The sequence below is a fragment of the Ascaphus truei genome, chromosome 14, assembly GCF_040206685.1.
Source record: "Ascaphus truei isolate aAscTru1 chromosome 14, aAscTru1.hap1, whole genome shotgun sequence".
NCBI classification, from domain to species: domain Eukaryota; kingdom Metazoa; phylum Chordata; class Amphibia; order Anura; family Ascaphidae; genus Ascaphus; species Ascaphus truei.
This window is the reverse complement of record NC_134496.1, coordinates 35,567,813-35,594,383: the sequence shown is the minus strand read 5'-3', so window position 1 is coordinate 35,594,383 and position 26,571 is coordinate 35,567,813. Positions and strand designations below refer to the sequence as shown.

At 42.4% G+C, this 26,571-nt stretch overlaps 1 protein-coding gene across 1 annotated transcript; it reads left to right on the top strand.

Moving 5' to 3' along the window:
- The first annotated feature begins 885 nt into the window (after positions 1-885).
- On the top strand, positions 886-26,298 carry PFN2 (profilin 2). Its single transcript, XM_075570430.1, has 3 exons — positions 886-1,223; positions 16,850-17,042; positions 23,532-26,298. The coding sequence occupies exons 1-3, from the start codon at positions 1,092-1,094 to the stop codon at positions 23,627-23,629; spliced, it is 423 nt and encodes a 140-aa protein (XP_075426545.1). The 5' UTR covers positions 886-1,091; the 3' UTR covers positions 23,630-26,298.
- Positions 26,299-26,571: the final 273 nt, after the last annotated feature.

Genomic DNA, 26,571 nt, shown 5'->3' with positions numbered 1-26,571 from the left:
CATCTACAGTACCATGAAACCCACAGTGGAACAAATATAACATGAGTCACAATGCACACATCGTTAACCCCTTGCTTCAGCTCTGTAATACATGATATGATCACACAGCCTCACTTATAATTTGATTGCTACTCAACATGCACGAAGAATGCCCTGCCTATAAGCAGATGAATACAATTTCTACCCATCTTCACCTAAAGTGTAAACACTATGGGAATTAAGTGATGTTAGGAAGACATAATTGCCTAATGTTTCACTTTTGGGGTTTTGTTCGCCTTCGTCTGCATCAGTGTAAATCTAGGATGGGTATCTCAGTCCACTGATAAATTGAACGTGATGGACATACAGCTTTTTTTTCTTTGCAGCCTCATGTACTATGTAACTATTATTATTATTATTATTGTTATTTCATACCCTCCAATTGTACCTCATTAGCAGGCACTGCACGTGCTTTTTATGTCCTGTACCTATTAATTTCAGCGGCACTTTTTGTGCTTATGCCAGTGATTCAAGTTGGAAACCTTCAACTAATTAAAGCAGGTGGGAGATGAATGAGTGAGTTGATAATGATCAGCTGGCTGGGGGGGATGTCACTTCTATTGTGTGTGCATTTACACATAAATGGCAAAAAAAATAAACATGCTATTAAGTATATGATCTTTGCACACAGTAAACTGCATGCCATACGCCATACAACAGGAAAGTGACACCCTGTACTGATGTAGCAACTAAAAGCTTCCTATGTGCATGTGCTGCATGTGATTTCTGCACAGCTGTCCCTTATTACAGGGATGCTCAGTGCACGTGGAGGTGTGACTGTGTCCTTCCGCCGTGCTCTGCTCTGCTGCTGCTGCTACTACAGCTTGCTGCTGGCGGAGGGATCTTCAGCAGCAGCGCCAGTGGACGGGGGAGGGGGAGTACACCCGGGCGCTGCCCTATTTCCTCGGCATCTCCCGGCTGTCGGAGCTCACAGTATCCCCGGCCGTGACGGAAGCGCTTCCTCTCGGCACCAGCGCACACCCCCGCCCCTCCCCCTCGCTGTACCGTTACCTCGGCCTGTCTCTTGGTCTCTCCCCCCCCTCTCCCTGAAGATGTCCGGCTGGCAGGGTTACGTGGATATGCTGATGGCCGATGGCAGCTGCCAGGAGGCCGCCATTGTCGGTTACGTTGACGCCAAGTACGTCTGGGCCACGACCCCAGGGGGCATCTTCCAGACCATAACGGTAAACCGAATCCCTTCACGTCTTCCCCCCCCCCATCACCCCCTTCCCCGTGTTACTCGCCGTTATGTGCCTGCGCACCTGCTGGGAGGGGAGCCTTGCATATAACGGGAGGGGAGCCTTGCATATAACGGGAGGGAGGGGGTAGGATCTGTAGCATCCTCCATCGTTGTAGCTCCCGGGCATATATATTTATTTCACCGTGATCACCTGCAGGGCCCTGTGTGGTTTCATGTGCTGCACTTGGGGCCCAGTCTAGGTGACCTGGGGGCATATATTTGACCTAGGGGCAGATACAGGGGGGCTGGGTGACCTGGGGGGAGGGGATTTCTGTCCCTCTTCCTTGTATAGAAGGGCACGGTGGGTGGGATCCATTTCCCCCCCCCTCCCCCTCCCCTCCGTGCAAGCCGTTGTTTTAGCAGTAGCGCCGGTATTGCGGGGACAGAGGAGGCCCGGCACACACTGCGCTAGTTTTGCGTAGCGGCCCCGGCCGGTGTCAGGGGGAGATTCATGTGTCCGGTGACTCCCGCCGCCGCCTCCATGGTCTTCTGCAAGATGGCGCGTTCCCATTGATTATCCTTTTCTCCAGCCTGCGGGTGGCCGGTTCATCTCACTCTCTTGGAGGTGCAGAGACCCCTATTTCCCCCCAACACAGACGGGAGATGTTGGTCTCAAGGAACATAAGACATGTAGTTATTGGTATAAATAAGTGCTACTTGTCTAGGTTGTGTAATCCACCATCTCACTGCTGATCCACAGTCCCTGGTTTCATACAAATTACATTATTGCATAGGGTAATGAATAGGTTTTTTTTTTTTTTAATGCCCTCTCCTTACTCTTATGTATGGTGCAATGACAAATGACACTTTTTTTTTGTTTTTTGTTGGGGGTTTGGAAGTTGTGAGCCATAATATAAAGATACTTTGATTTTCTTCAGAGGTCTAAGAAGGATGAACATTTATTGGTAACTGAGATTTTCTTTGAACTGGAGCATGGATGGTCTTCTATAGGTGGTGTGGCCTAGAGATGGTGTAATATCAACTAAAGGATTTTTTGGGGGCCTGGATAAAGCTCAAATTACACTGTTGTCAGTGATGGACAAAAACTATAGAAGTAGGGTTTGATATTGTACAAACCATGCTTAGTTTTTTTTTTTCTCTCCAGTATGCATAAATTGCACACATACCTAAGAACTTATCACTCGACCCAGCCTTATGGCTTATATAGCATTATAAAGGTTACATTTTCTGTGTAGTATGGCAACTGAGTTTAACCACTGAATACACTTTTTATTCTATTTCCCTCTGGCAGTGAGTCGGTGCCATAAATTAAGATTTTATGGCTTAAGTGGTAATCAATTTAAGAGAGTACTAGGTTGCCTTAAGACTAACTTTACCACCAACTTTGGCTTGTAGTACAATGACTGGTAAGGTTGCACTACTTGTTGCAGAGATGCTTGGAAGGAGGCTCTGTAAGCTTCAAAAGAATGTATGTATATCTTCCTTAAAGCTGGAGTAGAATGTTACAGATTAACATGAGTTAAGTAATGCCATATAAAAGTTTGAACTATGAATGTACACGCTGGTCCTAATGTAAATACTCATTAAAATATTCCTATGCCACGTAACGGATATTTAATTTCGCCTTCACGGTTACGAAGGGCTCCGTTACATCTAATGAGCAGCAGGCAGATTCTTCTGAGTATAAGGATGTGGGTACCATGAATCTGTTTATCATTCTTTCCAAGTAAAAGTATTTAACTCCCTAAAATTGAAGAACTGCCCTCTCCCAGGTCCCGTCATAAATGTCCCTGGTCAAAGGAAAGTGACAATTGACTGATTACACACCATTGTAGACCTGTCAAGGCATCTGGAGCCTCGCTGATCAAATAATTGTGGGTATAAAAATTGTTGGAGGGGACAACCGGAATTCAACTGGTTGGATATCCTCATCCAATGACCCCCTGAGGAATCTAGTACAGGACTTTGTAAAGGAGCAAAAACAGGCTATAAATTACCAAACGTTAACCTTAATATTACTGTTACTTTGTAATGTATTTTGTGTTAATATTTTGCTAAATTAGGTTTTGTTCGTTTGCCCAATTTGGGATCAGCTACCTCTGAGGTGTAAGCCCTTTAATTAATCCTGGTGGTGGCCCTATAATTTGGGTGTAGTGACTCTTCTAGGGGGTCTGGGTACCCATTCATTGTGCCCTGCGGGAAGGTGAGTGGGACAACTAGGTGACCAGTTAATCCCTTTCTCACACGTGCATGGAACACATTTTTTTGACCCTTACATTCTTTTCATTTTGAGAATACTTGTGTATAGCCCAAGCGGTTATTTTTACTGTATGATCTACTTGCTACTTTTTTAAATTGTTCAATCCACTTATAATAGAAGTGATTGTGAACTCTTCTTGGCAGAAATTCCAAGTCAAATGATTGTAATCTCTTGAATGCTAAGCAGCCATAAAGGGTTATGGAACTTGGGTGCAAGACAAGTAAAGGGTTTAATAAACCTTAAAGCACCGTTACCATACCTCCCCAAAAGACTTCCAACCCCCTAGGTTTGATGTAGGGGGGTCTATGCAGCAGAAACAGGCTGGTTTCTCCCCCCCCCCCCCCCCTGGCTTCAAACAGGTTCATTTAAACTAAGTTATTAAATCATCTTTCACTGGCCCATAAAAAAAATGACGTGGGTTGAGGGGGAAGTAGATTTTTCTTTCTACTGTTTATATTGAATCCCCATGGACATTTCTATTAGTCGGTTCTTTGTGGTAGATCCTTCATGTGTGCCCAAATCTGTGTGGTCACATCTAAAGAAAACCTGTTAATGTATAGCTTTATCTGGGGGTTTTTACTAAATAAATGTATCAACTTTTATAGCCAAGAGAATCTATTATATGTAACTTAATTTCCAAGGTACAATGTGTTTTCCTTTGATTTATGAAAGATATGCTGAATCTCTTGAAACATTAAGTTTTTATCTGTCTACACTTGGGTCCTGGTTTTTTTGGTGGGAAGGGAGGGGGATGTTACACAGCTTGCTCTAACTTTGCAATAAAACAAGGTTACTTATACATAACATGATGCACACTGCATTTAGGCCAAAGATGTAACATTTAGGATTGTGTTTAGTGTAACACTAAACCTTAAAGTTGGCCTGTATTTTTGCCAGCAGCTGCAGTTAATTCTCCTTCAATGTGCTGCTCTATTTGCCTCACTAACTTAAGTGATTGACACTGCTGCTCCTGTCCACTAGATGACACTTTCACGGGGACACATTTCCTGGGCCTGTTGAATAGGGAATAGCTGGGTCTGGAGTGACTCTGCAGTTCTTTAGGAGGCCATGGCTCCCTTTCTCCCAAGGTCTGGTGTTGAGTTGTGAAAAGCTGTGCCAGACCTTGGCAGTAAGAGGTCACTTCCATACACAGAAATCTGTTCACCCCTCTCCTCTTGGTAGTGTTGCAATCTGACATGGCAGGAAAAGGTTAATGTACAAGATTGCTTTTGCTTCATAAATACTTTATCTCCTGCCGATTCTCTAGTAGTTTTGGCAAAGGCCTAGGACAGTGATTTGGTTAACTCATGTGTTGCAGGTCTTGATGGAAGCCAAGGGCTTAATTAACTGCATTGCAAGCTGTGCATTTATAGTCTCTTAATTAAAGGTGTAATATGCAATACTTGATCATAAATAGGCCAATATAACTTCATAAAATCATTAAGCAGCCTAATTCCCTCCACAGTGAACCCATGTATTTAAATATACTCCTGGTTAATGCATAAAATGGCACATACCCCACCTTCTAGATAATTTTTACTGCCCACTATTTGAATGTCTTCTGCAATTCTTAAACCGCGTCCATAGTGGAGGATTCGGCGCAAGCTATATACCTCGCGCCGAAACAAACACTAGGACGGCAATGTATTAGTGCGTGCACATGCGCTACAGGGAGAGCGGCGCTTCTTGCATCTTGTACTGTGTAGCTATGTCTGCATAGATGTAGAGGGATTTCACTTTTAAACAGATTATAAAGGGAGTTATGTATTGCAATGTAGGCGTGTGTATATATACTCGCATGCAGAGTATGCTGTGGACTCCATGCACTGTAAGAATTCCTGTGATCTTGTTGGGTGTTGAGTAAATTTGGTTCTTGCATGTAATCAAAGTTCAGAAGCCTACTTTAGAACAGCGGTGGTGTGCAAACTGGGGGCGGGAGAATGGGGGGGGGGCGCGCAGGCGGTTGCAGAGGCCCCGTGCTCTTCCCTACGGCATTTAATTTAATGTCGGGGGAGACGTGAGGCCTCCGTAACTCACCTCCTTTCAGCCAGGTCTTCGGCGTCACCATGGCAACACTGCGTCAAATGACGCCATGGGTCATGTGACGTTAAGTGACCCGCGACATCATTTGGCACCGGGCCATTGGAAGTGGGGGGGGGGGGGCGCGAATGCTGCGGCTCCCGGGAAGGGGGCCGCAGCTCAAAGTTTGCGCACCCCTGCTTTAGAACACATATTAGTGCAGAAGATACAATATATGGATAGTGTCAAACCTTAAAACATAACTTGGTGACCCGGAGTTGAATACAATGCAGCTTTTAGACATTCACAATGGAGATGGTCCGTAACAGGGTCCCTGTAGTGTTGTAACTTTTAATTAAATAGCACGCCAAGGACGCCAAGGAGAGTTTTCATTAAACTGCTATAGTGACAATTGGGCCACCGGCACATGGCAAGTTTCCGTGCAATGGTGTCTCGATCGGCACCATCTCAGTTTAATGAATAAATCCCCTCCCCTTTTTTTAAAATACCACCTCATTTTAATTTTGTATGTGTCCTACTTTTATTCTGACAATCCAAATGCCCAAGTGTAGCAATACTGCATACAATACACTAGGGGCTTTTAAAACCATACGTTCCATTTCAGTAATGACTGTTCTGTGTTTTTTCTTAACCACCTGTGAGAATCTTGTTTTTTTTTGTTTGAAGGAAGCAGCGGTAAATATTTGTACAGGACTAGAATTTGATAATAAAAATCAGATTGTTAAATGTCCTGCACACTAACCACAAAATGTTTTACTTTTTGACAGTTGATGGAATATAAAATGTTTGTGCTGGTGAAGTACATTTGGTATCTTATATCTTCAGTTATAGTTCTTAAAGAAAAAATACAATAAAGTGCTGCCTTCCATTATTGATCTACTCATAGTATTTTGTGCAATCCTCCTGCTTTAGAAAAAGATTCGTACTGTTGGTAACTGTCGGTTTCCTAGCATGCCCTCTGGCAGTAGTTAAACTGGTAAATATAATTGGCGACAGGCTGCTGCTGCTGCTGTGGCATTGACTTTTGAAATACTAATTTTAACCTATTCTCTGTATGTTTACAGTTTTTTTTTTTTTTCTTTTCTTTTCATGTACAGTAGGGCCCCGCTTTAAGGCGTTCCATTCATATGGCATTTCCCAATGTATTCCCATATTCAATAGGTTCGGCGCTTGTTCCGTTTTCCTGGCGATTTTCGGCATGAGGCGCTCAGCAGCAAAGTATCTGTCTGTCACTAAACAACAATTTTTAGCGCGTGCGCAACTCCTTGTCAGGTGCCATTTGTCAGCAACAGTCTGTTTACAGCTCTGCATCTGTTTTCAAAGGTACAGTAGGGCCCCGATTTACGGCGATTTCTGTTTGGTGGCGGACTGGAGCGGGGCACTACTGTACTAAGAAGGTGCCCCATTTTTCATAACATTTTTGTATGTTGTGTGACAACTTCTATAAACTAAGGCTTGTCATCAATTGAGTCTTGATGATGAAATTACTTGGTTGCTAAAAAAAAAAAAGTTTGGTCATTGAATTAATTGTAGTGTATTTGCAAATCTGTCTGAAATGAGCACAAATTTATTTATTTATTGCTACTTGGTATGTTTCCCCAAAGGCGCCCATAGGTAAATCTATGGTAATAGGTCAACAAGTAAAAAATATATACTTTCTTGTTCGCCCTGGCAGTAGCCACTGTAGGATTAACTCTATCCTCCGCTTAGTAGGACAGGAAATTGAATTCTTGCAGGTAGACCATAAAGGCCCCCTACCACTACCTGCAGCTTAGTCTTTTTCCTGTCCTACAGCTAGGAGCAGGGTTTGTTTAGTTAAAATAGGACTCACCTGACTGTTGGTGCAGTCAAGCCATGGAATCTCGGCTTCTCTTTTCCCTGAAGCTCCAGTCGATGTGCCCTGGGGGGTAGCATGATAGAGCCCTGTGCGACCGGGCAGCTCCATGGAAGCGTCGGTTGAACGCTGGGGACGAAACAGCAGGGCTGCTTCAGTGAATGGAGGCTCAGATTGTACCGCACAGGTGTGGGAGAAAAGGCGGCTGGGTGTTTCAGGCGAGTGCATAGCGCATGCTACGATCCCACCAGCGGGAGCCGAGGGCTCCAATTGGGCCACCGGCACATGGCAAGTTTCCGTGCAATGGTGTCTCGATCGGCACCATCTCAGTTTAATGAATAAATCCCCTCCCCTTTTTTTAAAATACCACCTCATTTTAATTTTGTATGTGTCCTACTTTTATTCTGACAATCCAAATGCCCAAGTGTAGCAATACTGCATACAATACACTAGGGGCTTTTAAAACCATACGTTCCATTTCAGTAATGACTGTTCTGTGTTTTTTCTTAACCACCTGTGAGAATCTTGTTTTTTTTTGTTTGAAGGAAGCAGCGGTAAATATTTGTACAGGACTAGAATTTGATAATAAAAATCAGATTGTTAAATGTCCTGCACACTAACCACAAAATGTTTTACTTTTTGACAGTTGATGGAATATAAAATGTTTGTGCTGGTGAAGTACATTTGGTATCTTATATCTTCAGTTATAGTTCTTAAAGAAAAAATACAATAAAGTGCTGCCTTCCATTATTGATCTACTCATAGTATTTTGTGCAATCCTCCTGCTTTAGAAAAAGATTCGTACTGTTGGTAACTGTCGGTTTCCTAGCATGCCCTCTGGCAGTAGTTAAACTGGTAAATATAATTGGCGACAGGCTGCTGCTGCTGCTGTGGCATTGACTTTTGAAATACTAATTTTAACCTATTCTCTGTATGTTTACAGTTTTTTTTTTTTTTCTTTTCTTTTCATGTACAGTAGGGCCCCGCTTTAAGGCGTTCCATTCATATGGCATTTCCCAATGTATTCCCATATTCAATAGGTTCGGCGCTTGTTCCGTTTTCCTGGCGATTTTCGGCATGAGGCGCTCAGCAGCAAAGTATCTGTCTGTCACTAAACAACAATTTTTAGCGCGTGCGCAACTCCTTGTCAGGTGCCATTTGTCAGCAACAGTCTGTTTACAGCTCTGCATCTGTTTTCAAAGGTACAGTAGGGCCCCGATTTACGGCGATTTCTGTTTGGTGGCGGACTGGAGCGGGGCACTACTGTACTAAGAAGGTGCCCCATTTTTCATAACATTTTTGTATGTTGTGTGACAACTTCTATAAACTAAGGCTTGTCATCAATTGAGTCTTGATGATGAAATTACTTGGTTGCTAAAAAAAAAAAAGTTTGGTCATTGAATTAATTGTAGTGTATTTGCAAATCTGTCTGAAATGAGCACAAATTTATTTATTTATTGCTACTTGGTATGTTTCCCCAAAGGCGCCCATAGGTAAATCTATGGTAATAGGTCAACAAGTAAAAAATATATACTTTCTTGTTCGCCCTGGCAGTAGCCACTGTAGGATTAACTCTATCCTCCGCTTAGTAGGACAGGAAATTGAATTCTTGCAGGTAGACCATAAAGGCCCCCTACCACTACCTGCAGCTTAGTCTTTTTCCTGTCCTACAGCTAGGAGCAGGGTTTGTTTAGTTAAAATAGGACTCACCTGACTGTTGGTGCAGTCAAGCCATGGAATCTCGGCTTCTCTTTTCCCTGAAGCTCCAGTCGATGTGCCCTGGGGGGTAGCATGATGGAGCCCTGTGCGACCGGGCAGCTCCATGGAAGCGTCGGTTGAACGCTGGGGACGAAACAGCAGGGCTGCTTCAGTGAATGGAGGCTCAGATTGTACCGCACAGGTGTGGGAGAAAAGGCGGCTGGGTGTTTCAGGCGAGTGCATAGCGCATGCTACGATCCCACCAGCGGGAGCCGAGGGCTCCAATTGGGCTGACGGCACACAGTGTTTGAGAGGAGCCCAGAAGCAGCCGCAGCATGGAACACTCGGCAGACAGAAGAAATCGGCTCCAAGAAGCTGAAAGGAGTTTGGAAGCCAGCATGGGCGCTGCTGGAAGTAAAGGGTCGCTGACAAAGTAGGCGAGTCCTTAGATTAGTTTACAAAAGGCCTGAAGAGTTGATTTCAGAGAACTGAAGGAATTCTATTTTAATTTTGTTTTTAACTTTAGTACTATGGTTGTTCAACCAGAAGAAGGAACTTCTAAAAGGGCAGTGAAGTCCCTACATCAGAACAAGAAAGCTGCTAAAGAAAACAAATGGTGTGTGGCTTTTGAAAAGCCAGCCTTAGAGGGCAAGAAGCATTGTGCAGACTAGCAAGGGAGTCAAATGAGCAAATGAATACTTTCCTATCTTGGATGAAAGATATAGTAAAGCCGGGTGTAGTGTCTGCGGTGCAGTGAAGCCAGCACAAAAGAGAGCAAGGTCTCAGACCAGCCTGGATAAAGTGAGACTCCTCATCGGACGAATCCGAGATTATGTATCACCAGGTGTCGGAAGGGGAGTGTGGTTTGTCAGAGCAAGAACTGCATGCTGAAGTTTTTGTTTTTTTGAATTTTGAAGAATCAGAATTTGATTTAGAAATGGTGGATCCCTTTTTTTTTTTTTTTTTTTTTAAATAAGGCAATGAGAAATTGCTCAGAAATTAGATAAATTATTTGGAACAAGGCAGAAGAAAAACAGATGTTCTCCAATGTATCAAGTAATCAAGGATATGATACAAATGGAATCTTAACAGCCTTATAAACTAAATATTCCCCAAAAGTTTAACAGAATGTATCCTTTTTCACAAGATGACGTAAAACACTGGGAAGTCAGTCCTAAAATGGATGCAGCAATTTCCCGGGTGTCAAGAAAAACTAGACCAGTTGAAGATGCGTCTCTCAAAGATGTAATGGATACAAAGATGGATATTGTTTTGAAAAAAGCATGTGACAGCAGGTACAGCATGCAAACCAGCAATATCAATGACATCAGTGGCAAGAGCAATGCGGATATGGATTGCTAATATAGAAGCATTGGAGAATGGAATGAAGAACTTATAAAGGCGTTGTCAGAAATCAGATGGGCAGCTGGCTACATAGCAGAAGCGTCGCTGGATGCAGGGACACTGGTAGTCAAGTCAATGGCCTGTATAGTAACAGCAAGAAGAGCGCTATGGCTCAGACAATGGCTGGCAGACACAGCATCCAAGACCAGTTTATGTAACTTGCCCTTTGAAGGGGAATTTCTATTTGGGAATAAATTTAGATGCAATTATAAATTAGGCGGCAGGAGGTAAAAGCACATTTTTACCACAAAGTGGAAATAGAAGCGATGGCCCTACATTCCATCAGATGGCAAGAACATATCATCCTGGAAGACCGTTCTCAAGGCAAACGTCATGAAGAGGCGGAAAAATAAGCTTTTTCGTGGTGCCAGAGGGAGAGCGTTATTTGCCAAAGGAAATTTCTCATGAAGGTCAAGGGGTCCAGCGGCTTCCAGTTGGAGAAAGACTGAGCCAATTCGAAGCAGCATGGGCCCAATCAGTAAGACTGGTGGGTACTACAGATCATTTTCTTTGGGGTACCACCTGGAATTCAAGAACATTCCAAGACGGGATATATTCTTAAGGACAAAATGTACAAAGACAAGAGTAGATAAAACAAATTAGTTTTATCTTGAAGGATTTATTACAGGCCAACGTAATAACAAAGGTTCCTCAAACAGAGAAGAAAAGGGATTTATTCCAAGATCTTCTTGGTAGAAAAAGCATTAGGAGGTTGCAGCACAGTATTGGATCTAAGAACCATAAATACTTACAGGTAAAGTTCAAAATGATCTCACTAAACATCATCCAAGGTAAAAACAAACGATTGGATGATGTCAATAGATCTAAAAGATGCCTATTTACACATCCCTATTGCGGAGACATCAAAAATTCCTCAGATTTACAATACATCAGGAACACTACCAATATACGGCGCTGCCATTTGGACTAGCAACATCTTCCAGAACATCTTCCAGAACATTCACAAAGGTGTTGACCCCATTGATAGCAGAATTAAGAAAAAGGGGCGTAGAGATTTATCCATATCTAGACGAGAATCTGCTACAAGAAAAACATTGTCTTTTCTAGAACAGCATGGCTGGATCATAAACGTTGACAAAAGCCAGCTAGTACCAACAGTCTTTAAAATTCTTGGGAGTAGAATTTCACACTGCAGAAGGAGAGGTGCGATTGCCATATTCAAGGAACCAAGATATTGGAATCCAGACATGAACACTCAGAACAGCGAACATATCTTCAGCAGCAGACTGCATGAGACTCCTAGGACAGTTTACGTCAATGTTAAATGTAGTAAAATGGGCAGGTCTACACGTGAGACCATTGCTGCAACATTTCTTACAGCAGTGCAGTGATGAGTGGGGGAAGAGAGGGAGATCAGCACAAGGCATTAGCTGTGTGAGAATTGGGAGCAGGGCTGATCAGGGTTTGGAGCGGTGGAGCTGTTGGACACCCGCGCACCACGGGTGGGGCGGAGGGGGGTGAAACAAATGCTGGTTACTATGTATTTTATATTTTTGGCCATCCCTGCCCGTTCAACCAGCGCTGGACTGGCAGTCACCTTGGAATGTCTCACCCTGACAGATATTGGATTATCTTTGAATGCCAAATTAATTGCTGGACAGAAATGTGTAAAACTTTAAAATTCCTGTCTTTCGGACCACCCAAAGAAGACTTTCTTGGCAGAAAATGGAACACAAAAGCGCACCAAGGGTCAAGATTTAATTAAAACAATTGAATAATAACAATAATAATAACAATAAAAACTTACATAGTGGGGTAAGTATGTCCAGTAGAACAGGGCAGAGGAAAGCAGTCCTGGTGGTGTCCTGGGCACAGGGAGATGGTGCTGAGGCTTACAAGGTAGACCCGCGCGCTGGGGCTGCTTGGCTCGGCACCACGTTGCTCTTTCTTCCGGGTTGCAGCTCTTGTAGGACCCTTAGGCTAAGGCCCCGCTCCCAGAGTCAGCGCACCTGCGCTGCTGACAGGCGGTGCGCTGAGATACACAGACCGCGATCTGCGGTCTGTAGGGAGCGGGAGGTGGGAGGTTTGATCGGGAGGTGGGCGGTTTGACAGGGAGGGGGGGCGCAGTTTGACAGGGAGGGGGGGCGTGGCTTGAGCGGAGGGACCCGCTACTCTCCCCCCCTCCCTCCACGGACTCGGGCTGGAGCTGGAAGGTAAGTTTAAACACACACACGCAGGCACTCATTCATACACGCGCACACACACACACAGGCAGGCACTCATACACACACACACGCGCGCACACACAGGCAGGCACTCACGCACTCATACACACACACACACACACACACACACACACACACACAGACAGAGGCAGGCACTCGGGCACACACACACACACACACACAGACAGGCACTCACGCACTCAGACACATACACACACAGACAGGCACGCACTCAGACACACACACAGAGAAAGGCACTCACCTGCTTTCACTCCACACTCCTCCCCGCTCCCCGAAGCCTCTCCTCCTCCCGAAGCCTCCCCTCCCCATTGGCTCACAGCCACACACGTCACGCGTCAACGCTAGAAAACACCATTCTGTGGTGTCTCCAGCGGCTGACGCGCTACAGCGTGTAGTGCTCTGTGCAGCCAGGGGGGACCGGGACCGGCTCGCGAGGATTCCCCTGCTGGTGGGGAACTCGCGACCCGCCGCCCGCGCCAACGAGCGCAGCGGGACCGAGGCCTTAGATGGTAGCCCGCCTCAAATGCCGGTTCCCAAAGAAAATTACTCCGGCGTACCGAAGAGTCTCTAGATGTTTGTGGGACTGCTGAGGCTTGGTATACTAGTGGACTGGTTCCCAATAACGCTGTAGGGCTTTCGCAACGCGTTTCACACGGAGTTGTGCTTCATCAGGCGAAGACTTTCTTGGCACCTCCCAATGGTGGTTTCCTTTAGGTCAGTGTGGGCTTTTGAATATTTGGAAGCCTTGGGCTTGACATTTTTGGCTGCATTGCTGGATCGATATGCTTTTATTGCTGGCCATTTCTGTGTACTTGTTTGCAATTACCTACACAGTTAATATTTACCATTACAATCTGATACTGGTAAATTGTTATTTTGCGGTGGGTATTGCAATGTTCTCGCATACCATTCCTTCCATAATGTGAGATCAGGAGAGATGCATATGGGCTGCAAGCAAATCGAAAGCTTTGCTGGGTAGAATGAAGCAGGATTCAAGCTGATGGAAGCAGTTATTATTTTAACATGCCATCCATGTGCTTCTTTTGAGAAACTTCTCAAGCGAATGGTGTGGCTAAACAAAGCATCTCCCACACAGATTGTATGTATAATGTGGGGGTTGGCAGCTGAACCACAAGCAGTCCTGCTTGTCATATTAGAGCTGCAGTAAATTAAGCAATGGAGTACTTTTATTTATTTTATTTTTTTAATTGTGAAACAAGCTTGGAAAAAATTGAAAATGTCTATTGGCTCTATTGCAGGAGTTATGAACTCTAATCCTCAAGGGTTACCAACAGGTCGGGTATTAATGATATCTCTGCTTCAGCACAAATGGCTCAATTAGAGGCTGTCAATGATTTTGAGCCACCTGGGCTGAAGCTGGGCATATCCTTTATACTGACCTGCTGGTGGCCCTTGAGGACTGAGTTGGCCACTCCTGCTTTACTGGATGAAGCAAGAAAGCGTAACACCTAGCGCACACCAACAAATATCAATAAATGCACATGGAGAAATGGCCACAGGAATAATCACACCATATTTTTATTTCCCCTTAACTATCTTTAAGGCTTTGAAATATAACAAATCTGAGGAGATGTAACCCACTGTTAAACCTATATTTAAAACATGAATTAAGGCTGTTTAACTTGATACCGGTCAGAGTATACATCACAAATTCTTGCAGGTGGTTGTAAGATGTGTTGCCTATAAAGGAATTAACTTTTAGGTTTTGACGTTGAGCCAAGACGTTACCATTTTTGGTGGTTATTTATGGTACCAGGCCTCTCTGGTGGCTTCAGCTCCTTTTATTAAAAGATATATAAATATATCTGTATGTCCTTTTGAGGTCTGTATCTAGGGAAGCAGGGGGCCCTAGAGCTGAAATTAATGGGGTTCAGCTCTGGAGACAACCCCTCTTCAAATCATGTTAAAAACTATAGACAAGGCCTTAATTGCTCCCTGAAATTCAAATTTATGCCAACTATTCTTTTACACAATATTTATTTGGGGGGATTTTTAAAACCACAGCTAATGTTTTGGAGGGTGGGGACAGGATGTATGGAATTCACCCCTAATCCAATCACAAAGGTGGTGTAGAATATTGATCTGGCCACAGTTTGCCCTTGCCCAGGCACATCTAAAGAGGAGAATATCTGCTTGTAACCTGGCATATAAATTGCCTTTGCAGAACTGCTTTTTTTGTACAAAAATGTAGCTCCATACTACTTGGGCAAATTAAGCTTTGTATGAAGTAGGTGTTCTGCCCATAATATTGGTATTCTCATTCTGTCCCTGCAGTAGCTGCTCCCCTTTGTAATGTCAAGAAGGGTGGCTGACTAGAGGTGCCAAATAAAAGTCCCCACACAACAAAAATATGCTGGTCAAAAATATAGTATTTGCTATTCATACTTATGTAACTCTCCCTGCCCGACACCTACAGAGTACTTCAGGGTGTATTATGGCTACTACGCATGGGTTACCTTGACTCGGGCTGGATTCAGATTGCTGGGCAATGAGCTAGCAAGGTTGTTAGGCGCCAGGAATTTTTGTTGGGCCGCTCAAACATTTTAATGACGTTGCACTGTGTTTTATTTTTATAAGACATGCATGAATACTGTTCCAGCAGTGCTCACTCTTGACACTTCAATGAAGGTATTTTTGACTTGGTTGCTCTGAGTAACTGTGGGACCCGGCCCCCCCTAGCTTTTCTTCAGGACCATAAACCGTATTGATCCTATTACTCTGGGCCTCTACAAGAATCCTGGCAGGTCTTTTCTTACTTGACCCAATACCTTTTTGACCTGTTCGGGAACTGCTACTTCCATACAAACTAAGCACTGATCCGTCGGCACCCAGGAGCCCTCATTCCTGAGACCCTCTATGGCATGCCATATTACTTTTTATTAGTCTGGATTCCATTCCTTTTTTCAGTGCTCGTAACGGTACTGTCCCATCTACAACATAATAAACGGGGGGGTTGGGTGGCCTATACTATTACTTATCTACGCTCCCTGAGACTCCTCATGTTGTCCTGGAACCTAACCTAGAATATTCCCTCTATACCCCTGTGACATCTGGATCCCCATAGCAACCCAGGGTGGGGCCCAGCATACAATAACCATATTCGTAACCCTTTAGGAGGGGGGTTACATTCATAATTACCACTTCACACTGTAACCTTCTCAATTACATACTTAATCTACACTTGCAATCTCTGTATGAGTTCTGGGAATTATTGGGGTACCCACCCAAAGCTCCCATTCCTGTTGCTCTTTGGTGGTAGATATATAGGGGCACCCCCAAAATGTGACCATGCCCTGATACTTCTATTTTTGTAGGCTCGCAAGTTGCTGCAATGTGCTTAATGCTACAAAGCTCTTTTTTAGGGTAAATGGAATATATCCCTTGATAGTATGTCAGTGATGTCTGTAGCATTATTAGATTATCTAATGCTTGTAATGTATTTGCAAACCCAGTAGAACAAACCTTGCACTGACCCCAAAGGTCAAAATGGCTTTCGGTGAGCATGGCTTGCTGGCCGTGCACTTTGTTAACCCAGGTTGTACTGAAAAAGCTGTGTGATACGGCAGGCATAAGCTTATAGTGGTTCATGTTAAAATGGACGTGAAGCAAAAAGACACTGCTCATTTGCCTGTTACCCAGAATCCCTGGCTGCAGGTAAGTAAGGGGTGTGCAAACTGCAGGCATGGGAATTTTCTGGGGGGGGGTTGCTGAGCCTACAGGCCCCGCTCTCTTCCCCCAAAGCATTTAAATTTAAAGGTGGGGGCAGCGCACAAGGCCTCAAAGTTCCCTTACCTTGTCTCTGGAGGCTGCTTCTGGCAACATGGGGTCACTTGACATGACGTCAAATGCCAGAGGAGAGCAGACAGTTTGCGCACTCCTGTACTAAGCTACATTTGGGAAAGCCAGGTTGCAGACCTGTCTGAGACGTGAATATGCTCACAAGTGGTATATTTGCTATCCATGGAATACAATTATCTCAAGTATTTAGTACTAGTTATTTTAAAAATGTGTATGTTGCCATTTATACACATTTGTACCCCGTTTGGTTGTGTCACTATTGCATAAATTATGTGCACTTTGATACAATTACTTATAACCAGCAATTGCATTTCCCTTCACTAATTATTTTATTTTTTGGGGTGCAGCCAGCAGAAATAGATGTGCTGATAGGAAAGGACAGAGAAGGATTCTTCACTGGCGGTCTAACCATTGGAGGAAAGAAATGCTCTGTGATCAGAGACAGCCTGTATATTGAGAATGACTACACAATGGATATCCGGACAAAGAGTCAAGGTGGAGAACCAACATACAACGTTACTGTAGGCAAAGCTGTAAGAGGTAAGAGATGGATTTCTAGATAATGCTGAACTCGTCCTAATCACGGGTGTTTATTTCAAATACAACTTTCTCGTCCTGATTCTTTCCTGTGAAATTTTCTAGTTTATACAAACCAAAGTAGTTCAACGTGCTACAATAGAAATGTTAGACTAAAATATATATTTTTATTTATGGATAGCCATTTTAAAGAAATATTACTTCTATTGAAAGGAACATGTGCCCATTTGTTCTAATTTCACAATGTAAAGTACATTCCAGAACTTTCCAGGTGATACTGTGATTACCAATCAGTGATAATGGTAATTGAATTTGTGGTCTGGAACCTGAAGACTAAATGTCCATAAACTCATCTATATTTAGTGCTTTGTTGGGGGGGGGGGGGGGGGGGAAGAAAGGTCATACTTCAGGATTAACTGGGGATCGTCCATGTCAAATGGCGCAAAAAGTAGTTGTCGTTGGCTATGATGCAATCAAAACAGTCTCCGGTTTTCACTGTGCCTTGTAACTTTTCAGAACTGGTGTGAGCTAAAATGTTAATGGTTGGGTTAATCACACATTTGGCTAATTTGGAAGGCACAATAGTGCTAAAGGCAATGCAGGTACAGTACATCAGCTGCTGCCACTCACACATTCACTAACTGTGTCTTGGGCATGCTTAGGGTAATGGTACCTGCGCTTCTCAGTGTTGTTTTTATTTATTTTTTTTTCCCCTTAAACTTTGTCTTCTAAAATAAGATGAGAACTAAAAATGAAAGGTTCTTTGCTTTTTAGTTACTTGGGCATATACATCTTTGTTAATGGGATTAATTTAGTAACACCTGCTAATTACCGCTGCAGCACTCAACTGGAGAGCAACAAATTGGTGCCAATGTGAAGCCAGAGTTGAATTTGTATTATGCGATTATCTTGCCCTGGTTTTTTTTTTTTTTTTTTTTTTTAAGGGGGTAATTCTATATCCACTGACACAGCCGGTAGGGCCACTTTTTGGACGGAAATCCCCAATTGAAGTCTATGGGTATTTTCATCCAAAAGTGACCCAAACTGGGGATAGCGACTAATGAGAACATTTATGAAGTTCTTGTATGGCTTATTGCACCCGTTCTGCTAACTCCCAAAATTAATGCCGTTAAACTTAACATGGCAGAAACAGAGCTCCTTATACTTCCTCCCAAACATGGCCCTACTACCTCCTTCCACATTACTGTTGGAAGTACTATCATTCACCCAGTAGCCCAAGAATGCTGACTAGGTCAAACTACTCCTCTCTCATTCTCCTCTCACATTCAAAATGTATCTAAAACCTTCACTTTTTTCCTTCAATATTACAAAGATACGCCCTTTCCGCTGTTGCTCGACTGCTAACTTTGACTCTGGCCCTCATTCTCTTCTGTCTCGACTACTGTAACCTCCTGCTGTCCAGCCTTCCTGCCTCTCACGTGTCTCCCCTACAATCTATTCTTAACGCTGCTGCCAGAATCGCCTTACTCTTTCCTAAAGCTGTCTCTGCGTCTCCCCTGCTGAAATCCCTCTCCTGGCTTCCTATCAAATCCTGCATCTCGCACTCAATTCTCCTCCTCACTTTTAAAGCTTTACACTCTTCTGCCCCTCCCCACATCTCAGCCCTTATTTCTCGCTATGCACCATCCCAACTCTTGTGTTCTTCTCAAGGATGTCTTCTTTCTACCCCCTTTGTATCTAAAGCCCTCTCCCGCCTTAAACCTTTCTCACTGACTGCCCCACACCTCTGGAATGCCTTTTTTCTCCCCCCCCCCTCAATACCAGTCTAGCACCCTCTCTATCAACTTTAAGACCCACCTCAAGACACACTTGCTTAAAGAAGCATGAGTAGCACTGTGGCTAATACTATACACGATACATAAAGCTTGGCCCCCTGCAGACGCACTTACCAGAATGCCCTCCTACTGTCTCTTTACGTTCACCCTACCAATTGGATTGTAAACTCTTTGGAGCAGAGACTCCTCTTCCCCAATGTTACTTTTATGTCTGAAGCACTTATTCCCATGATTTGTATAAATAACAGATGTCACGGGTATTATTACTGTGACGCGCTATGTACATTAATGGCACGATACATTCATACATTCATACATACTGTGCCCTCCTGTGTTTAAAACAAATATTGTATTAATCTTTAGTCTAAGGTTACCATGGTAACCTCGGACTGCCCTGCCCTGTGGAGACATCCATTTCATCTTCACTTGACTCGGACACTTAATATTTCAACTGCTTGTAACTCCTGAACTAAGGATCAAATCTGAAAAACAAAAACCTCCCCTATAAGGACAAGTAACCTAAAAATAGCCCTAATATTGATATGAAAAATAGTCCTCCTTGGCGCTGGTCCTCAAAGTGTAGTGGGCAATATGTGAAGAAAATATAATGAAGTGTCTAGTATCAAACTGTATAAATGTTGCATTGCTATTAAACAGCCATTCGTTAGTGTTTATGAATACAGTCAATACAGTCAATTCACTCAGGCACTGAATTTAGTGAAATTACAGGCAGTCCTCCGTTATCCAACAGCATCCGTTCTGGAAGTAGCGTTGGATAGTGAAACCATCCCGTCAGTGGCGGTGAGCATTGGATAACGCATTCTGGCATCAAAACGGCCCTTAAGGTTGCGTTGGATATGCCATTCATTGTAAAGTGAAATGTTGGATAACGAGGACTACCTGTATTTATAGCTGCAGTCCACTCACTTAAGACACGTGAAATTAGAACAGCAGTGGTCTCAGTATTCCACAGCACCCTAAAGACTGGGAATCCTGTAATATATATTGTATATCCCCTTAATTGCATATAGACATAACAAATCACAGAAGAACTCGCATCTATATTTGCATCTTGTTAAGGATTGTTACTCCTTGGAAATGGTGGAATGAATGAGTCATATGGGATATTAATCAATAGGAGGAAAAAGCAGAACGGCGCAATACTGTATAAAATGTAATAACACGACTATCACTCACGGATTGTCCTTTCTTCTGCACTTTGTACAGAATAGGGGTACATTGTCCCTCAATGCTCTATACTTGGTCTCTCCGGTCCTGGCTTCAGCGTCCGCGTGTCTCCAAGAATTAATGTGGTAGTGCTGGCCACTTCCTTGATTGTGCTCTGGGCCTGCCTCACGTGATTGTCATATGCCATCACGACACTCCACTTAAGGAGTAACCTCAAAATAGCCCTAATATTGAGTGGTTTGGGATTTGTGTATTGGCAAGGCAGTTCTTAACCCTCTAGCAAAACAATTTGAGCTTAAAATAAATCCAGTGGTAAGTTTCAGCAATTTCTGCTTCAAGCTTTAACCAACATGTGAAAAGAACATGGTTTAAAGTAGAAATCCCTCCTATTTTACATAGTTTTACAGAATTGAACTGGTTACTTCTGGAGTGGAGCTGCAATATATCTAGCTCCAGGAGCACCCAGTTCCCAAGATACAGAACGAACCTGTTCAACGCGAGAGAATAATATAGAAATTAAGTTGCATATTAAAGACTGGATTGCTGCTTTAAGGGACAGCTCAACCCCCTTAACGCTGTGCTTTGGGTCCAAAGAATCACATAAGTGGATCGTGTTAGAAATAATGTACAATTGTATGAATTGTACAATAAAGTATTTAAGATGCCAATCATGTTGTAAAGTATTCATCAATACAAAAATTGGGAGCCACGCTTGCATCGCATTATAAGCGGATTCACGTAACTGATCGTGTTATAATGGGGTTGAGTGTATTTGTTTAAATTTAAAGATTCCTGCGTCAAATGCGGTGTAACGGCACTTTATTTTCTCAATCCAGAGACTTTTTTTTTTGTTTTTCAAAGGTGGGTTTTAATTGCAGAGAATGTTTGTCTGGAAAGTTGCTGTTAAAATTGCAACAAACGTACCAATTAAGGCTTTGTATTGGAGTGTCAACCATCAGACTTGCTAAAACTGTTAAAAGAAAAACCCATTTGCTACCTGATGGTAGTAACGATAACGGCAGCCCGATCAATTGGTTCTTATGACCAGGGTGCTATGAAAGTGTGACATTGTAGGGTAACAATTGTTTGGATTTTAGGAAAGTAGTTACTAAAACATCATTGGGGTGTGGGGTATTTTTTTTATTTTTTTTGGGTGTGTCCCTGTTGGGGCAATGAGTGCTGTAACTATTGGTTCTAATGGGAGCTTTAGGAAGGGAGGCCAATGGTAACTTAAAGGGGCAGTTCCCCCATGGTGTTATATGTATAGTTGTATAGTACCTGAACCGGGATCCTGCTGATCTGTGATTCCCTGAAGTCCAAGAACCCCCTTGTTCCGGAGATATGCAACATGCTCTCCTGATGAGGCCACTGCATATTTTTACATTGCTTACTGGGCAGAAGCCTGACCCCAGCAGCCATATTGCTTACCTAAGATTGCTGGCTGGACTCCTATCATGACTTGGTTTGCCACACTTTAACCATGGGTCGCCAGACACGGGGACCACCGATGGGACCCCCCCTGCGTCTTGGCCCCTTCAGCACTCCGATCACGTGACTGTCACTGGAAGGAGAGGAGTTATCCCCTTCCGTTCAGATCGTGGGAGCGCAGGACCTGATGAGCCCTAATGGCATTAGCAGGATTTTTGGGTGCAGCTACTACATCCTGAGGCACTAGCATTGGGTATTTCATCAAACCTTTATATTTGAACTTATTTTTTAAAAAAATTTTTTTATTAACTTTGTGCACACGGAGTGTAGTTTCCCTATAACTTAAAAAAATGTAATTTTCAGTCTAGCTCGTCTAGTTGATGACCTTTTAAAGTCCTGGGAGACAGTATGGCTGTACTTGGTTCCACAAGATATTATACATGGCTTGTTCCAGTAAGTGAGTTGAAAAATTTCAGAGCAGTATAACAAATGATCAGCTTACAATGTCCCAGTTGTCAGGCTATCAATCCCCACAGAGCATCTGTGCAAGTGATGCCTTACAGCAATCTCATGATTACTGTGAGTCATCCTCTCCTCACCAAGGAGGAAGCTGTGAAGTGAGCTAGCTTGTCCAGAACAGCATTATACCGAAAGTAGTATTCTATACCATTCTGTTTGCATTCACACTACAGATGTGATCTAGATGTCACTTTGATAAAGATTAGCTTGTCATTTAAGGCATAGTTTCACATTCACAACATTAAAATGCTGCATATTTGTGAACACTTGACATTAAACGTAATCTAATTTTACCAGGCCTGCCAAGCCGATTTTTCCTTTTCTTTTTGGCTAGGTACTTGATCATTCCCAATGCTAATGGTTATTCTTGTAGTTGGAAGAGGGTTATGGGGCCTTCTAGACCACACGCACACAATCCAGTCATGCAAACTTAAGATCAGTTTAAAAAAGGAATGAATGTATAATAAAGAAATGTATAATAAAGAAATGTTTGTGTGCAGCCATAATCGGGGCCTAATGTTTCTGATGGCGAGAGCTCTGAGGCGATGTTCATACCTTGTCTGGCTCTAGCCTGAAGCAAGCCAAACTTGTTATTTTCAACTGCGAATGTACTACTCTGAGAAGCAGAAATGTATGCATATTGAAATTTACATGATGGGCCACATTAAGAATAAATCTTTCCAGTGTTATGGCTTCCAATTCTAAATTCTCAATTGGATGAGAATGGAATTGAGAGCAGACCTTGGCATGGGTTCAAGTTGGTAGTTTATATAGGTTAACTTGCAGTCAGAATCAAATTTAGCCTTTCAATTCTGGTTGTCTAATACTATAATTTACTAGTTCTAACATTGCTAAGCCAATAGTTAATTTGGGTAACATTACATCCCATGTTCCAAGGAAATGTAAATAGGGTAACCATTGTGCATGTTACAATAAACTTTACAGATTGACACCACCTAATGGGCCAACAGGCATACCCCGCATTAACGTATGCAATGGGACCGGAGCATGTATGTAAAGTGAAAATGTACTTAAAGTGACGCACTGCCTTTTCCCCACTTATCGATGCATGTACTGTAATCGTCATATATGTGCATAACTGATGTAAATAACGCATTTGTAACGGGCTCTATAGTCTCCCCGCTTGTGAGATGTACTTACTCGCGAGTGTACTTAAAGTGAGTGTCCTTAAACTGGGTTATGCCTGTACAAGACTTGTTGAGCTTTCAGATCCTCTCTACTGTAAACCTTATTTAAATCTAATACCATACCAACTTATATTGGTCCAATACTTATTAGATCCTGCATGGACAATGTGTTAAACTGATGCAGCAATTGACATTGTGTGTGTGTGTATATATGTATTCAATTTTTCTTTACTGGCCCAATAAACAAAGTATATTCTACATGCAAATGTTGGAATATTAAAATTCCGTAAATGCTGTAATGTAACTTTCAGGCCACTTTCATTAATATTTGGATGGGACAGGGTATAACAAGTATAAGAGTTATGATTTGGTTTTGCATGATTATTAAGATGCCTTTTTTCTTTTTTTTTCAGTCTTGGTCTTTGCAATGGGAAAGGAGGGAGTCCATGGAGGCGGCTTGAATAAGAAGGCATTCTCAATGGCAAAATATTTGAGAGATATGGGATTCTAGTTGTTAGGCCGACTTACATTCTAAGGGGGAAATTGCTACTAAACTTTCCTGTCTGAACAAAACCTTTTCATCTGGAAATGTTGTTAGCAATGCTGGGGTGGATGGGGGATGAACCTGTGTCTCCTTTGTATCCCTATTTTGGTGGGGAAAGGTGTGTGTTTTTTTTTTTTGTGTACTCAAGCATTTGATTTCTTATGGCAAATGGTGTCCACAAAGGGACAACTCAACAAGAGCTTTGTCCAATTCGTATACAAAGGCTTCAGCATCTCCCTTTCTACCTGGTATCTGTTCTTTACCTTCATTGCCATGTGTCTCAGACTTTAGATGATATATCATTTTTTTATTTTTACCCGTATTTAATGCCCTAATCTAATTTTGATTTTCCATGTTAATCACTCCATGTAACTAAACTACATGTTTATGCAGCACCATTAGTCAACAATATATATGCATGACAATTCAGAAGTGGAATATGCCAATGCTGGGGCTAGGTGTACTATATTGTAGGCTTTTTACCGACAGGTCTCATACTTCATTGCAACTGTGTTCTGTGAACCTCAACAATAAATTGGCGAGTTAATTCATAACAGAATGTAGACCTTGCCACAAACTGCACTTAAACTAAACCCATTCCTGGTTACCTTCCTTTTTACAAATACTTGGTACTTGCTGAAATGTAAAGCGCTCTGCTTTAGGAGAGCTTGTAAGACACTGAATTGTAAGCCCCCATTGCCATAAAGCAATGCTGCCTTGTCATGTTGTGCTAAATTAATTGAAGCAGGCTTGCAAAGTCTGGGCTTAGTACAGTAAGTAGAAGCCTAGCAACTGTTAGCAAGACTGTACCTACACATGGATCTAAACATGTTGTGGTGATGGATTGCTGCTCAAAACACTAAGATGCAGATTTGTACAAACATTGGATTGATGCGGCTTGAGCATTCACACTGCTCAACTTGGTCTTCCTTTGCTCAAGCACGGTTGGAAAATCATTGCAAGTAAATCTGAAATATTACCCCCATGTTCACTACATTTTTGGTTTGCTTAAACTGGGGTTTCTTTTGGTATGTGACCCATAAATCCCTTCTGTAATTGGTACTGCAGGCTGCAATGCCTTGAGTCCGTTATTTTCTTGGTGTTGAACTGCAGTAAAGCTCTGTTTTGGAGAGGATATTTGTACATTTTCTGTGCAATGGCCTAATTTTCCTTCCCCTCATGTACTCCAACTAGATTTATATGCCAAACCAAGCGTGTTTTTAATTTTATTTTTTTTGTAAATTATATTATGAAGCGAACACCTGTTCTATTTGCTAGAATTGTTTCGGTTCTGGTCCAGGCAGAAGTTCACATCAGTGCGTTTCTCTTCCAGCTCTACTACCCTTTTCCACATCTTTTGCCCGTGGCTGTCAAAAGGCTGCTGCCTTTTTTTTTTTTTTTTTTTCTCATGAATGAAGAGGTTAACATGGGAATAAGATCAGGCTAAAACTGATGCCACAAAACCATGATCCGCTACTTTTTTTTTTTTTTTAATATGGCTAACCAATCCAATCATTAACGTTTCGGTAGCCTTTGACTATTCTATTGTGAATGCTGGAGCAAACTACAATATTTTAAAACTGCTAAGCGGGGTAATGTTACAGCTCCCAGCTACAGCAGAGGTTTAAATTGAAGGCAAACTGATCACCTGGTGCTGAATTTTTCTTTCCTGGTTTTAACAGCCACATGCCACAATTTAATTCTGAATATTGAAATCATGGGCATCAGACGTCACTACTTTGGCAACAATTATGTGGAATAAGCTACAAATTCTAACACTACAGTCCAAAATGTTATGCCCTTCATTTTTGAAGGGGCTATAGCATGCATTGTGCAGATTGAACTAGATTAATGTACAGGGCATTCCATCAACTACAGTAACCCAGGCACTTCGTTAGGATTAGCCAACTCCTGCTCTGTAAGGAAAACATAACAAATTTGTACAGCAGACATCCTAATCACCACAATGTCCCGTTATGTTTTTCTACATAGGACCAATTACAGCTTGAAATTTATGGGCTTGTTTTAAAAAGGGTAACTACCGCCTTCACTTTCATGTCCACTCATTTTCATTGGCAGGGTTTTTGAGAACTGCTTTTGGAAACCAGTGATTGGGGTTGGTAGTTTGCGATACGGCTACTGCGACTTGTACACTAAAATTGCATTTCATTTGTCAGACCCTTGCTGCAGAAAATGTTCAGTACATTTCCTTGTATTATCTGAAATGTGTAAAATCAGATTGTCAGTTTAAAATGTGCTACTCACTGTCTATTTTAATAAAGGAAAATCAGAATTGTGTACTAAAACATAGTAGATGGTATTCTTTACAATGAACATGGTTGTATTGTGTGTTTCAAATGTATTCTGTGCCATACGATTACAAAAGATGGGTTTTAACTGACAGATTCCTTCAGAATGGCACTTCTGTAAAGGACATTAGTATTTGCTTCAATTGTTTTGGGTCTTGTGTATCATGTACAAATGTAAACATTCTTTGTCCATTTCTTTCCCTGCACTTTTGTTACATCTGGGATACAGTAACTCATCTGATTTAATATGCATTTTAAAAAACAAATGCCATAAACTATTAAAACACCTTGTTTACAGACAGATGAAATAAATTTATTCCAACCAAACATTTTGTGGTTTGTTCTTAAACATTTAACAGTGCACAGTACATTTAAACAAGCCAGTCATTAAGGTCTGACCTGGCGTGTGTACGCAGGAGAAATCAAATGCCCTTTCCCTCAATGTGAGCAGGGGGAAGAGAGAATACTGCATTGTTATGAAACATTTAAAGGTGGAAGATGAAGCTGCCACTTTAGTATTTATGGTATCGCATAACCTAGTTGGCAGATAAATGTTGTTTCTTGTATCTAGCAGCATAGACATGTGTGCAAAAATATGGG